Genomic DNA, 15,101 nt, shown 5'->3' on the forward strand with positions numbered 1-15,101 from the left:
GGGACGAGATTAACTCGTCGACAGGAGCCAATGCACCTCTGACAACTTCCAGGACTGTAGAGTCTTGGCTTTTCGAAAGCGAATTGAACAGAAGCTGCTCAACTTGAAGAAGTCGATCATGATGCAGTTGGTCACTTCAAGGAGATTGATCGATTCATCATTCAACATTTCTTCCATATGAGGTTGTAGGCCTTGGAGAGTCAGAGTATGATCTACCTGTGTAGCATAGATCTTTGACCTTGACCACTACATCAGTTTGGGTTCCCTGTGTTATTGAGTTCGACACAGGCGGCAATGGGGTTGTGGCTGGTTGGAGCAAAGTCAATATTCTCTCTAAGTGGGTAACATAGAAAGAGTGTGACTGCTCCTGAGCCAGAATATAGCCTTCTATTTTGCTGATTTTTTCCATCATCAGGCCTAGCGAGCCCTTCATTTCTCTGAGAGAACAATGAGTAAGGTTGTGGCCCTTATCAAAGAGGTTAAGAATTCTCATAATTACGGGGAAATTCTGTAACTCATGATCGTGGATATCAGTCAGCAAGTCCTCCGGAGTCGACGAGGGACTATCCGCTGATTTTGGGCGTTGGTGGTCAGAGGAAACTGACCTTTGGTCATGCTCACTTAGAGAATTTGACGATGAGGAGCATATGCCTTTTGGCTGGAGAGTATCTATGTCCCCATAAAGGGTGAGTGTGCTGGATGCAGCATCATAAAGTCGATGGGCGAAAGTGTTCCCTTACTTGTGGAGTAAAATCTTTATATGTGAATTTGTCAGATAGATGCAGATGAACTTGCTCCTTAGGTGCGCGGGTCCTTGACGCCTGTGAAGAAGGGCCAAGAGACAACCAAACACGTTTTCCCAGCTCATTCATAACTGCCGGAGCAAGCATTGAAGTGTCCAAAATGGGCACAAAACCTTCCTGAGCATCTTTATATGGGCAGTGCAACTCAGCCTGATGTTCTGGAACATTCATCAAATTTCCGAAAATGAGGACATGATTTGATCAGGGTTTGCTTCAGGAGGTGTAGGTCCCTGCGCAGCTTCGAATGGAGGACAAGGTGGCAAGATCGAATCACCATCTATGTCTGGAGGACCTTCGGCCGCGGGGATGAGTGCTGACTGATAGAAGAGACTTTTTACTAGGTGGAAGCAAGGGAAGTGTAACATTTGCTGGCTTATCAGTCATACCTTTGAGTGGTCCCTTAGAAAGTTTGCTTGTGCGATTTCCCTATCTGAGGGATCGACTCATGATCAAAGTTAGAAAGAGAAAGGAAAGCCAAAAACAATTATGTTAGCATCAAAGAAAAAGTGACTCAAACAAAAACTAAGATAGTCAAGTTTGAAGAATTTCTATAAATATAGAATTAAGTGAGGGACGTGGTCTGGAGCGCCAGCGATGAGGCAGCTCCACTGATGGCCTCCGCATGGGTCCACAACCATAATTGAAATCCTCCTGGTTCCTGCTATGCCCGCTGCAAGAATTTGCTGACATGATGCAGCGGAACATCCCCCGCACCATTGGCCGCACCCTGGCAGCTTAACACACCCGGGATCACATCAAACGCGGCGAAGGAATGTTCCTATGGGGGGCCGCGCCGCAACCCAAGGTGGCGGCCGCTGCCCCGAACCCACATCTCTGCACCTCGCTGGCTCCACCCCGCCGGTGCGCAGCGGACATTGGGTAACGGACCCTCCCCGTTGCACACTAGTTGTGCATGGACGGGGCCTTCTCCCGCCAGCTTCCCCTCGCATCTGGATGGAGGCTGCCCGCGCTTCTGGCTGGCCCTGTTCCCATGAGCCCAGGAAGCACTGAGCGGGCCTCACACCACCAGCGCCCCCACCCGCCACCGGGAACAAGCACTCTCAGGCTCTTCTCTGCACTGAGGCCTCCCAGCCCGCAGCCCGCAGCCCGCAGGATCCCGCGGTAGCTGCGCCCAACCCCCCCCTTCTCTTGTCCGGAGCCTGTCACTGGACCATAACTGGAACCCCAACGTGCCCCGCCAGCAGCGAAGTCCTCGCACCCGACCTCCGGGAGCCTGGGGAGGCGATCCGGCACCCACTGAGCGTCCTCCTGGAAGGGGGCCCCCCCTGCCTACCATCTACAGCGTGGCCCCTGACTCTCGAGGAGGGGTCACGCACCACTCAGGTGAGCCTAGCTGCCCCCCCAATACAAGCGGTGGGCCCCGCCTTTCCCTGCCCTGAGTGCTTTGGAGATCCTTCTTCCTCCCCTGTTGGCGCAGGGGCCCCCTGCCTGGTCCTACCCGCCATCAGCCTTCCCCTGGGGATCTTCTCTGCGGGAGGGGGCCTAGCCTCTCTGGGGCCCGCCGCAGAAGCCCCCCAGCAGCTCGCTGAACCACGCTGCCCCCCCCTTGCGGGGGCGGGGGGGCCCTGAATCCTCCAATTGCCGCCCCCCAACACAGAGTGTGACGCCTCTCTCGGCTTCCTGGGGCGCCCCTGCCCACCTCTTCTCCAGCCGGGGAGAGCCTGTCTTCGCCACCTTCACCCTGGACCCCTACTGCAGAGGGTGACTCAGAAGCCGGTCGCCACCCTACCCTGCGAGACTGCTCCACTTCGGCGAACTACGCCACCCCCTGAAGGCCTAGAAGCACTTTCTGCCTGCACAACCTCCTGGGGTGCCCCGGCCCACTCCATCCCCACACCTCCCCGGCCTCCGCCATCTTCAGATTTCGCAGTACACGGACACTGGGCTAATCCCCCGGAAGGCGCACCCTCACCTCGGAGCTATGACCAAAGCACTGAAGCCCTCCAAAATCGGTTGACATTTCTACCATGCTGCAGGCCTCTGAGAAAGGAAAGAAAGCAGACCCCCCTAAACTTACTCCCCAGAAGGCGACCGACGACAAAGGGACGCTCGCAACCAAAGAGGACCTCCAGGCCTTCATGTCTGATATCAAATTAGAATTCAGAACCTGTATGACGGAACTCACCGCCAAACTAGAGCAAACAGAGCAAAGGGTCAATAGCATCGAGCAGAGGGTGGGAGAGGCCGAGGACTTGGTAATGGACCACTCGAACTCGCTAACGGAGATACAACGCACCGTCCAGACATTAATGGAGAGAACCGAAATTCTCGAATTCAAACAGGAAGACACGGAAAACCGCTCTCGCCGCAATAACCTGCACATCCGAGGAGTGCCTTCTTCAATCTCTGACAAGGAGCTCCCTGAATACGTAACCACTTTTTTCCAGTCTCTCCTACTGGATTTGGATGAGGCTCTGCTCCTACTTGATCGAACCCACAGACTACGCCCTCGCCGGGGACTGGACACAGACCCCCCTCCGGACGTAATTACAAGAGTTCACTATTACACCACCAAGGAGGCCATCGCAGCGATAGGCCGCTCAAAGGATGATTTCTCTTTCCAGGGTGCACCACTACAGATCTTCCAGGACCTCTCCCCTCTAACTCTCCAGAAGAGTAGAATGCTCCGCCCACTCTCGCTCTTCCTCCAAGACCAGCAAATCCGCTACCGGTGGCTCTTTCCCATGGCACTATAATTCTGGTACAAACGCACCCCTCGCACCATCAGCCACCTCGACGATGCAGCATCAATCCTCTGTCCAGATTCCCCCGGGACCTCAGACCCAATCTTCCCAGGCCGAACAGGCCCTGCTCTGGATACAACCTCCCCCAAGCCGAAACGGGCCCCTTGGTCAAGAGTGCAGAGAAACCGAAAACCCAAATGACGAGCGATGACGCCCGTGCAGGACACATAGCATTGGAACCACCTAAATCTTCCAAGCTCGCCTCGGACCCCATGCGGTCCATACCCTCCTCTAAGGTGGATGCCACCATTTTACCCTTGCAGAGACTTTCAACCATGTTGGTTATTCTGTCGGACGACAGCCTGGGTGGCCAGGGGACACGCCGGTAGTTCAAAATCAGTCCCCCTGGTCGCAGTTTGGACCTCCCATTGGAGGCCGTTGTTGAATGCTCACATCTCCCGCTGGAGACTACCTTCAAAACCTTCAACCACAGGAGAACCTGAAATAGCCATGCTCACAGCCATGGCTGACTTAATACCTCCCTAATCCCCCCCTCAGCAAGCGAATGCTTTGAGCCAGCCCCCGCATCTAAAACTTAAGTTCACCACCCTGAATGTTAGGGGCTTGAAATCCCCCCCCCCCCGAAGAGAAAATCCATTCTGCAAAGGCTACAAAATGATGGGACCTCGATCGCTTTGCTGCAAGTAACACATTTAACCCCAGCAGACTTTCCTCGCCTGCAAAACAGACTCTTTCCGCTACAATTCTTTGCATCCAACGGAACCAAGAAGGGAGGCACCTCTCTCCTATTCGCAAAAGACTTGAAGCCCCGAATCTTAGACTCTCTACAATGTCAGGATGGTCGCTTTATCGCAATCAAATGCACCGTTCTTGGTCAACTTTATACCCTCATCTCAGCCTACGCACCGAACGAACACCAAGAAGGCTTCTATCAAGACCTAGAAGACTCCCTCCTTCTATTCATTGAGGGGCATGTTGTTATGTGAGGGGACTTCAACAGGGTTGCGGACCCCCTCAAGGATAGATCCCACCCCCGACTTCCAGAGATCTGAAGTTGGCCACAGGCCTGCTTCACCTGTTCCACACGCTGAACATTGTAGACTCCTGGAGGGTATTGTCCCCGGAAGAGAAAGACTTCACCTTCGACTCGTACGTGCATCGCACCTTCTCTAGGATCGACCTGCTCCTGACCTTCACAGACGACGTGGTGATTGGCCCCCGGATCCTCTCTGACCACGCTCCAGTCACACTAACCCTGCGGTCCCATGACCCCGGACCTCCTCCTCGTCGCCAGTCGAACCTATATGACCCTATTCTGGGGGACATGGCAGTGACTCAATCGCCAGAACAATAAAAAAACTTCTTTGCGGAAAACCGTGACGAGGACACCTCCCCGGCCAACACCTGGGACGCCATGAAAGCAGTGCTCAGAGGGGAACTGATCGCCCAAGGCACCGCATTCCACAAAAGGAAGCAAGCGACCCGTGCCGCTCTGGAAGCCGAAGTCCGTGAAGCTGAAGCCATTCACAAAAGAAAGGGCTGGGCCCCGAAATCCAAGAGGGTCTTACAGATAGCAAGGCAGAGGCTCAAAGCGCACTACGCGGACGCCACAGCAAACCTACTAACTAGAAACAAGCGATGGTATTATGTCCATAACAATAAAGCTAACAAGCTACTGGTTAATAAGGTGGCCAAGGAGAAGAGCAGAAATACCATCCTGGGCCTTCGCGACCCGTGGGGGGCGATCCACTACGCGGACCACGAGAAACTACGACTGGCGGCCACCCACCAGCCAGAAATAATGACGGCAGCCCCAAGGGACCCAGACGAGCAGCGCTCGTACATCCAGGAAGCAGCCCTCCCGCTTCTGACTTCGACGGCTAGGGAAGAACTTGAAACACCTATTACAAACGAGGAAGTGGAGGCAGCCATTAAAAGCTTAAAATCTAGAGCCCCAGGCCCGGATGGATTCTCCACCTGCTTCTATAAACTCTTCCGGCCCCAACTAGTGGCCCCCTGGCCTGCCTCTACAACTCATTCGCAGCCACGGGAACGGTCACCCCTACGATGCAGGAGTCCATCACAGTCCTCATCCTCAAGCCTGGAAAGGATCCCCAAGAAAACAGTTTGTATAGACCCATCTCTGTTAAACTTGGATGCCAATATATACTCCAAGATCCTAGCCAATCGCCTCGCACCTATCCTCCCGAGCATCATAGACCCGGATCAAACAGGGTTTATAAATCACAGGTCAACAAAAGGCAACATCCGCAGGGCACTGGACCCAATAGAGAACGCCAATCGGGACTCCCAACAACTGGCCCTATTGGCGCTAGATGCAACCAAAGCTTTCGACAAGGTGGACTGGTCCTATCTGCGCCTCACACTAGAGGCTTTCAGCTCTGGCCCGACCTTCAGGAAGATGATCCTCGCGAACTACCAGGCCCCTAGGACCATGCTGAGAATCAACGGCCGCTTATCGGACCCAATCCCTCTCACATGCGGGACGAGACAAGGATGCCCATTATCCCCGCTGCTCTTTGCTCTGGCCATGGAGCCGATAGCGCAGCGAGTTTGCAAAAACCCCCGGATCAGTGGCCCGAAAATCGGCTCCGCGCAACATAAAGTTGCCCTCTACGCAGACGACGTTCTGTTAACCATCAGAAACATCGAAGGGTCCATGAGAACGGCCCTGACTGAAATCCACGACATCGGGAGAGTGTCAGGATTCGCCATTAACTTCCAAAAGTCAGCGGCGCTCAGAGTGGGTCTGACCCCAGCCGAACGAGAGGCCTTAGAGAAGCAAAGCCCGTTTCAATGGAGCACCCAATCGATCCCATACCTCACCCAACAAAAGTCTACCAGGCTAACTTTCTGTCACTCTGAGGAATTGGAAAAGGACCTGGCTCGCTGGCAGTCGCAGGAAATCTCTCTGCTGGGCCGCAACATGACATGTAAAATGAACCTTCTCCCCCGCTTTCTTTATGCCTGCGCGTCCCTCCCAACCTTAATCCCGCGCCCCCCCCCCCCCCCCCTACAGCAGCTCCAAAGGAAGATGGTGGACTTCATCTGGAAGGGGAAGAAAGCATGGATCCCGCAAAGATCGATGACGGCCAGCACGAGACTAGGGGGACTATATATACAAATACCAAATAGCAGCACAGCTGGCCCACCTCCAAGCATGGGGACTCGCCGCAGGGCGGCCGAAATGGGTGGAGATTGAACAATCCTGCCTCCCTCTCCCCCTACGCTTCCTCACTTTTCTTCCCACCGCCTTACGCCGAAGCTGGCCGGGAGTACGGACGGCCACGAAACAATCAATAAAGGCTTGGCAGTGGGCCCGCAGACATCGTGGCATTCCAGGAGACCTGAGCGCACTCTCTCCAATCTTCCTCAACCCAGCCTTTTCCCCAGGAGCCATTCCGAGGAACTTTAGGAACTGGGTGGTGGGAGGCCTGGAAACGCTGGGGCAGCTCTTTGAGGGGAACTCCCCTCTAACCTTCGAACACTGTAAAAATGACATTCCAGCTAGCGGAGACAGATAGATATACCTACGCTCAACTCAGGCACTGGTGCTCCCACACCCAGGCCCGAGCGGCGGCCACAAGACCCCTTACCCCACTAGAGCTAACAGTGAATGACCTGCCGGCCCGGGGAAAGATCTCGGCCCTCTATAAACTGCTGCAAGAAGATCCCTTTCATGCCAAGCCCTCCTATATGTCTCAATGGGAGATGGACCTTGGTTACGCTATAGAAGACCACACATGGGTGGACATCTGGACCACAATGCGCACAGCATCCCGCTGCTTCACTAACCGGGAGTGCGCCTACAAACTGCTTATGCGCTGGTATTACCCCCCCCCCCCCCTGCGGCTCCATCACTTCCAACAGGCCCTGGACCCTCACTGGTGGCGTCTCTGCGGCCTCCCAAGATCCTACTTGCATATGTGGTGGACCTGCCCCAGAGTAAAGGAGTTCTAGACCCACTGCCTAGCCACTATAAAAGGACGTCACCCAGGCGACCATTCCGCTAACGCCCGAGCAAGTCCTCCTAGGGAACCCGCTGCCAGACTCATACCCGAGAACAGGGAGGAGAGCAATGTTAGTATCCCAATTTTTGCTGGCAGCCAAAATCACGGTGGCCCGCACTTGGAAATCCGCGGTAGGGCCCTTGATGACCCTCTGCTGGGTAAAACTCTGGGACATTCTGATAGCCGAAAAGGTTACGGCTGCTAAAGCAGGATTGCTTAACCTATTTATGGACACCTGGGCACCGGTGCTGGACTATGATCAGAACTATCCGGCCCTGACATATAAGCCAAGCCTGATTGCGAGAGCCCTTCATTCTATGGATGATCCGTCACCGCCGCCGGACCAGGCCGAATGAGGCCCGAGAACAATGCCCACTGAGGATCACATGGGGCGGGTGGAGGGGATGTTGTGCCTTATATGTTCTGAGAAGCTATAAGCAATGTCAATGTATAAGCTCTCCTGTGTGTTGAATTATAAATAAACAAATAAAAAAAGATAGAATTAAGTGTGTAATTAGAATCAATTAGCAAGAATGTGGGGCTGACCGAATCGTAGGGCCCTATTGAGACGTAAGGACCCAAGAATGAGCTACAAAGGCCGCTTAGCACTAGTATAGAGTAGGGTATGAAACTGCTCAAAAACCCCCTCCACTAAATATAAGCACTGCCGCCCCTTCACCCAGGTTTGCCCACACTCCGGCACACTGGAACCGTATACAAGACTAATCTACACTATAGAAAGGAACATTCACGGGGCTTGGAGGGTAGAGTGGTGATAAAAATCAAAAGATCTACAAGGCCCGCACACTCCCCTCCAGTCAGTGGTCCAAAAAGTCAAGGATTGACGTCCTGACCTGTATATCTAAGAGTAGTGAGATTCAAAGGTTCCAAAGCCCACAATCATCCCCTATGGCTAGTACAAAAGTATGTCAAACAGGATCGTCTGCAGGTGCGAATTCAAGGGCTCAAATAGCAACTGTCGCTCCTTCTTCACCCAGTTAGACAATTCATGAATAAACAGGCACCTGGCAAGCAGACCACAGCCCCAATGGGGTTCAAAGGCTTCAAAGCCCGCAGTCACCCCCTATGGCTAGTACAAAAGTAAATCAATGTCCCCTGCAGGTGCAAGTTCAGGTACTCATACAGCAGCAATCACCCCTACTTCACCCAAAGACGATTTCCAAGGCAATAGGTACCTGACCAAGACTCCACGGCCCAGGGGGCGGTTCAAAGGTGCCACGGCCAACAGTTACCCCTTGGGCTAGAGCCAAGGTAAAGTGGACCTGAATTGCTGCATCAACAAACTCAGGGGTGCCAAGACCGTCAGGCACCCACACCTCAATAAGGCTGACAGTGTTCGGTATGACAAGAGTCTAACTGATAGACATCAGCCTACTGGGGCTCAAAGGCTCCAAAGCCCGCAGTCACCCCACAAAGTAATATACTTACGAAAGCATACAGGTGTAACTCTAAGTGTGGAACACAGCCGTTGTAGTCCGAGAAGACGATTCAGGGCTACGTCTAACAACAAGGTGGGCCTTGTGAGTGGCTTGGCTCTTTTCACAAACTTATCCCAAAGCAGTTTAGAAAGCATGGACCACTCCCACAGCATAGACGAGAAGGTCTAGGATGGTGAGCACCTCGTAGTGAGGCACCACGTAGTTCCAAAAAGTCACTGAGGCGCAATTGCCTTACCGCGTATTCAAAGGAGAGAACAGTCAGAAGGGTAATTCAAGTTCCCATAGCGCGTGGGTAAGCAATCTGCATCAAGCAATCCAAGAAGTGAAAGAGGGGCCGCCACAGTCACGTCTCCACCGAACACCAAACACACAGCTGGCACACCGTGCAGCGCTCTGTGCATGCGCGGTGTTATTATAGGGTGAATAAGGCGCAATAGAAAGAGGACTTCCGAACAACGTGGACCTCAGGACTTCGTAGAGAGCGTTGAACCAAATCAGTCAAAGATCAGAACAAAAGTTCATTGAGGGAGTCCAACAGAGGAGTCCTTCCCCACCAGCAACCACCACACACACACACAGCTGGCACACCGCCATCTTGAAATTGTCCTTGAGCAGGCACAAGTTCAAGAGCTGCATATCCAGAATGGGATGAAAGCCCCACATTTGTCAACAGAAAATGGACCAACCCCTGCCCCGTTCCGAGAGGGGCAAAATTCTATAGCGCCCTCCACCAGAAGCTGACAGACCACCTCCAACAGGAGAAGGTCTGGGGGCAAATACTGGCCGGAGGAGGAACATCTGAAGGGTGTTGAGCAAAGTGGAAGCAATAACCTTGGTTTACGACCTTTATAGCACAGGCCTCGGATGTGGTGTGGCACCATTCCACTGCAAACAGGGACATTCTCCCTCACAAGGGGATAATAGGGAGAAGTCTCCATGGCAAGGGCTTTGCACCTAGGGCTACTGAGGGCACATTTGAGGATGTCAAGCATTCTCTTGGAGCACCTCAGCCACTCCCCCCTTGTTGGGCGGCATTGCATTTGTTCCCTGCCCTTGTAGCATAATTTGGGAAGGGCCAAAATCCCCCACCTCCACCCATGGGGGCAGTGGGATCCTGTTGCTGTACTGCCAGACCCAGGAATTTGGCTATCACCCTGGAACTTATGGATGGATTCATCAGCCTTTGCCAAACCAATTTGTCGTCATCAAATGTCATATCCAGGAGTTTTGATGGAACATCTGTTGCGAACGCCGAGGTCCTCGCCCAAGATTACTCCTCAAAACTATTCCTGCTGCCATAGCATGCATATACAGTCAGTTGTGACACGACTGAACTTGAAGATCTGGCATGATGCTTCCCTGCCATCATCAACCACTGCCTCAAAGCCCTCTCTCACCTCACCCAAAGGCAGGTACTCAACGGTGTCAGAGACTGTTGAACAGAGGACGAAAGAGAACTAAGCCAGGGCACAGGAAGCGTTTATGGTCGTGTGCCCAACTGCCAAAGCCAAAATCCTTCCTACCCCAAGCATCTATCCTCTGACTCTCTCTTTCAGGGGATAAGGAAAGGAAGGAGGATGTCTCCAGGCTCACTGCGGTAGGCTGAACCACCAGGCTCTCAGGGGGGGCATGCATGGAGAGAGAAGCTGGGTCCGATGAAGCCGACCTGTGCTTCTCTGCCAGATCCTAGTCTACAGTTAGCCTGCTGTGGTCTTTAGTCCACAACTCAAGCACTGGGCTCACCGCTGCCGAATTCCATGGCAATAGGGTTTATCTTTGCAGACCTTTGTCAAGAATGTCCATCAATTCAAATTGGGCCTTTGGCCTGGAAGGAGCTGACAACCATACGCTTTTTACCGCCTTTGCCATCAGGTGTTTTGGAAAGAAGCATGAGGCTTTCCTGAAGTCAGTGCGGGTAGCATATCCAGTTCTGGGGATGTGTCCAGTCTATATTCCTCCTGCAAATTAGTTGGAAGGTTTGTGAAAGCGCCATATTCTACATAAAATTTCTTTGGGGAATCCCTGATTTCCCTAGGGTATAAGAGTTCAAACACAAAAGGGTTAAGATCACTCTCATCAAAGATATCCTCCATCCTTGACATGAATGATCTCCCAGGAAGAGGAGGGTACTCGCGAGGAGACTCGGCAACATCAGTGCTGGTTGGCGCAATGGAGCTGTAGAAGACTGAGCACGTGCCGGAGGACCAACATCAGTAGACTGTGTGGTGCGGCGTAATGGTGGGTCTTCGCACATAGGAGTCGTCGTCGAGTCCGAAAGCGCACACCCATAGATCCTTACCAGGGTCTCTGCCCACTCATCTGAGCATGGTGGACTCTGATTGTGCCCCCGGCACTGAAGCTGTTGGAGGCTCTTGGAAACAAGACGACGCAGAGCAACACAGGTTTGAATTCTGGTCATGCGCTTAGAAACTGGTCTCTGGTATTAAGCGTAAAATAAAAGATTAATTAATGATGCAAAAGAATTACTTTTTGAGGAACTGCCAGCGGAGAGGCCGGGGGGTAGGGGGTGGGAATCTCTTGCAATGTTTCTTCTTCTTAGCCTTGTGGATCATGGAACGTTCTTCTGTACAATTTCCGTGCCTTGTGGAAAAAGGTGAATACCTCCGCAGCAAGCTCCCAAACAGCCTAAGAGTGCATCGACTGGGACAACCCACAAGCTTGCATTTCGTGACCTTCCCCAGACAGTATAAACAAATTCTGTTGGATTCAAAAATTGTAATCTAGTGCCTGTAGTCGATGCAAGATTTAAACCAGGTCTTCGTGGGAATCAGCATGATGTGGAACTGACAAAACGTATAAATAAGCAGTGCTCCGCCAGCCAGCAGAGTGCACAAAAAAAGGAACAAAGGTCCCGAGGTGCACCACCTAAATATATACTGGCCCCATCGTCATGTTTGGGGCAGGGCACAGAGGCGTTGAACAGAGCAGACGCGAGCGGTGCTCCCTGGTGGTGGAAAGGTTTCAGAAGAGCAGCTGCGCTGGGAGATGGATATCATAGATGAGGAAATAATCCATTACAAGTATCCCTACAAAGGGAAGGCAGAGAAAATATCCAAAAGTGAACAAGTTCTAGAACACCAAATCCGATGGGCAATACAGCAGCAATCATGAGAAAACATGCAGTGTCAATACGGGAAAATCTCAGAGACCGGTTAACATGGAAGGAGGGTATGGACAGGTGCAAAGTCCTGAAAATAGAAAAAGCCAAGGACATACCAGGAATTTTAGAAGGCCAAACTGAAGCCCTCAGGACTGTTGTCCAGAGAAGAGTCCAATACTATCTATAAAAGGCCTTTTAGCTTGTAGCTTGAGTGCCACGGGCGTCGGTGCAGACATCCTGGTGCATGGGAGCCTGGGACTTTAAGTCCAGCTGGCACATTTGCGTGGAAACCACCATGTTTGTTATACTGTTTGACACTGCCACAGGCCTCTTCTTTTCAACCCTTGAACCCTGACACTTATAGGACAGTGATTTAATACAGCGATATAAATGGGCAGTTTTTTGGGAAAAGTGTGGCATCAAACAGTGGAATGGTCAAGCTCTCAAAGGAGATTGTGGCCACAGTGGAGATGTTGGTAGTCACAAATACAGTAGGAAATATAGCATCTGCTCCACCACTGCTTATATTGAGCCTACTATTAACTACAATTTTGAAACCCTCTGGGAGTAAGGGGTCAGCCATAGTAGTTCCTGGCGAATCAATGTAATGATCCACCATGGATACTGGATGCATGCTTGATGGTGAATCATGGTGCTGAATTTAGAAAGCGCCTTGACTTTTTAATGGGCAAGATTATGGAGAGAATAAAAGGGCAAATGCAGGAAGGGAACGGAGTGTAGGGCAGGTTATCAGTTGTTGCCCTGCGGTAGTCAGTCATAGCTGAAACTTTCTTATGATTAACCTGAATCATGAGTGGTTCATGTTGGTAGATGTTAATGACTAGTTTAATGTTCACCACTCAATGCCCAATCGACTTTACAGGACCCAGAGGTCAAGAGTTTAGTTTAAACATTATGAAGCCACTTGGTTCATAGGTGAAGATAAGAATGCATGCAACTCTTGCCCTGGTGACAATTTTCAAGTTTCGGTGTTTGTTATTGGAATTCCAGTGTTCCATTTAAGGGTAGTCCTTTTACATTTTAAAGAGGTACTCATGATACACTGGGGCAGTAAGAAGCAGAACGAGATATGCACATATTTTCATTCATCTTACTTGCCATGAACCCACTCCACTCCACTGCCAACAAGAAGTACAATGTCAAAATATAAACTGCTTCATGCATTAATACCCTCGGCTGCCGGCTTTACCTGAAAGGAACAGCACCCTAGCCCATGATACATGCTTTCACCAACCTTAGGCCTGTAAGTTTGGGCAGCAAGACATGACCATCCAATGCAGAACACCTACACATGATTATCACATGATTTAAACCATTATGTTTTTACATTCTAAATCTCCTCAAATGCTGTTAGTCCTATTTACTAATAACGCTGAAAACAGGACAAGTCGAGAAGGCTACAAATGAGTACAAGGGTAGTGAGAAAATCCCACAGGACAGAATAACTCAGCAGTATAGATTGTAACCAAGTGGAAAATACTAAATCATGATAGTGAACAAATGTGGTTATAACCCATAACATAAGATCTGAAAAAAGAATGCTTTACCATTAAAGTCCAAAGATCCTCTGCAGTTGTGCAAAGTGTCACAAGCTATTCAAATCATGTGTGCCAATATGCCTGCCTAATACGGCGGGCACACTAAGAAAATCAACTCAATTGGGTTTACTGGAGTATACCCTGTTTGAGAGCAGCATTCAACTAGGAGCTAAAAAATACTAATTAAAACGCTAACCTGTTTCGAAGGGAGGTGACCAAATCCAAATTACTTAGATATGGTCTATACTATAGGCTTGTAGAATTTTACTATTAAAATAGAAATTAACTATACTGCCAGTTTTACATCACAAGTCTTCAGTTGATCACCACAACTATTACCTTACCTTGCCATAGATGAAAAAAATGTCAGTTTGATTGAGAAATCAGAAATGTCATGTAGCAGGAATGGGTTTGTATATGCAGACTTACTTTGTTTGCTGTACAGAAGCTGCATGCTGCTGAGCTGTATATCAAAACTTTCATAGGCTCTGGACATAATATCTTCAATGGTGTTTTTCCCGATTTTAAGCTGCGGTAGCTTTTTACGACTTTTGCTTGTCATCTGAAAAGGTAAATAAAGAGCTGTTTCATGTAGTGCGAAAAATGGACAGGTATGGCCAAGCTCTCAAAACGCTCAGAATGTGGATTTAAGCAGCCACCAATACAAACAGTTGTTTGCATGACACCAGAATGTGCAAGCTATTTTCCATTTAAAACATTTTTATATGGAAGCCATGTTGAAGAATTTTAATTCAAGTTGAAATAAAGCATAAAAAGGTGTTTTCAAATATCTTAGAATTTGTTTATCAACTGGATGTTTAAAGGGAGCTTTAAGCAAAAGATGTCAGCAGGAGGGTAGGAATAGGCTCAGCTTGCTGGGAGATAAGGGATATCTGCAGACTTCTGAGAATGAGTGGGTTATAAGTTTTATGAAGGGTAGGAGACTAAGGGCAGGCATAAATGAATATGCTTGGGAGGTTTTGCATTATGGGTCGGACTTGTGAGGATGTCATGATAGATTCAGGCTTAATTTCTTGCGTTGTTCTCACCATCTGCAATGGAGAGCTTATTGAGAACCAGACTTTTTAAAGTAGGTTATGAACCACAGTCAAAATAATCGAAGACTCCACGGTGTGAAAACAGTGAAACAAATAAGGGGGTACTGCAGTTTTGTTTGTAGGCTCTAGCAAGGGCTGTTCGAGAGACCAACAAGGATAATGTTGTTTCCAACTGTGAGCAAGAATAAAATGTTACCCACATAGTAACTTGTACTTCCTGGTACATCCTGTTCCATCTTCCTACAGGCTCCTGGACGAGATCATGTAGTAGAGAGAAGACATTTTAGGGCCGTTTGCAGCAACTACTGGTCAAAAAGTGCATCCATTCTGGAACACGCATCTA

At 50.4% G+C, this 15,101-nt stretch overlaps 1 protein-coding gene across 5 annotated transcripts in view; it reads right to left on the reverse strand.

The window, feature by feature from the left end:
- Positions 1-15,101, reverse strand: part of VPS13A (vacuolar protein sorting 13 homolog A) — a 2,994,934-nt gene that overhangs the window by 2,224,046 nt on the left and 755,787 nt on the right. For all 5 annotated transcript variants that reach the window (XR_011280366.1, XR_011280367.1, XM_069625905.1 and 2 more), the window contains exon 21: positions 14,130-14,262. Coding sequence is in view for 3 of the 5 variants with exons in the window: in XM_069625905.1 (XP_069482006.1) it covers positions 14,130-14,262 (133 nt within the window). In the remaining 2 variants the exon portion in view is untranslated. The remainder of the gene's footprint in view (positions 1-14,129; positions 14,263-15,101) is intronic.

This window comes from Ambystoma mexicanum, chromosome 6p (assembly GCF_040938575.1).
Source record: "Ambystoma mexicanum isolate Mex_15411 chromosome 6p, UKY_AmexF1_1, whole genome shotgun sequence".
Taxonomy (NCBI): Eukaryota; Metazoa; Chordata; class Amphibia; order Caudata; family Ambystomatidae; genus Ambystoma; species Ambystoma mexicanum.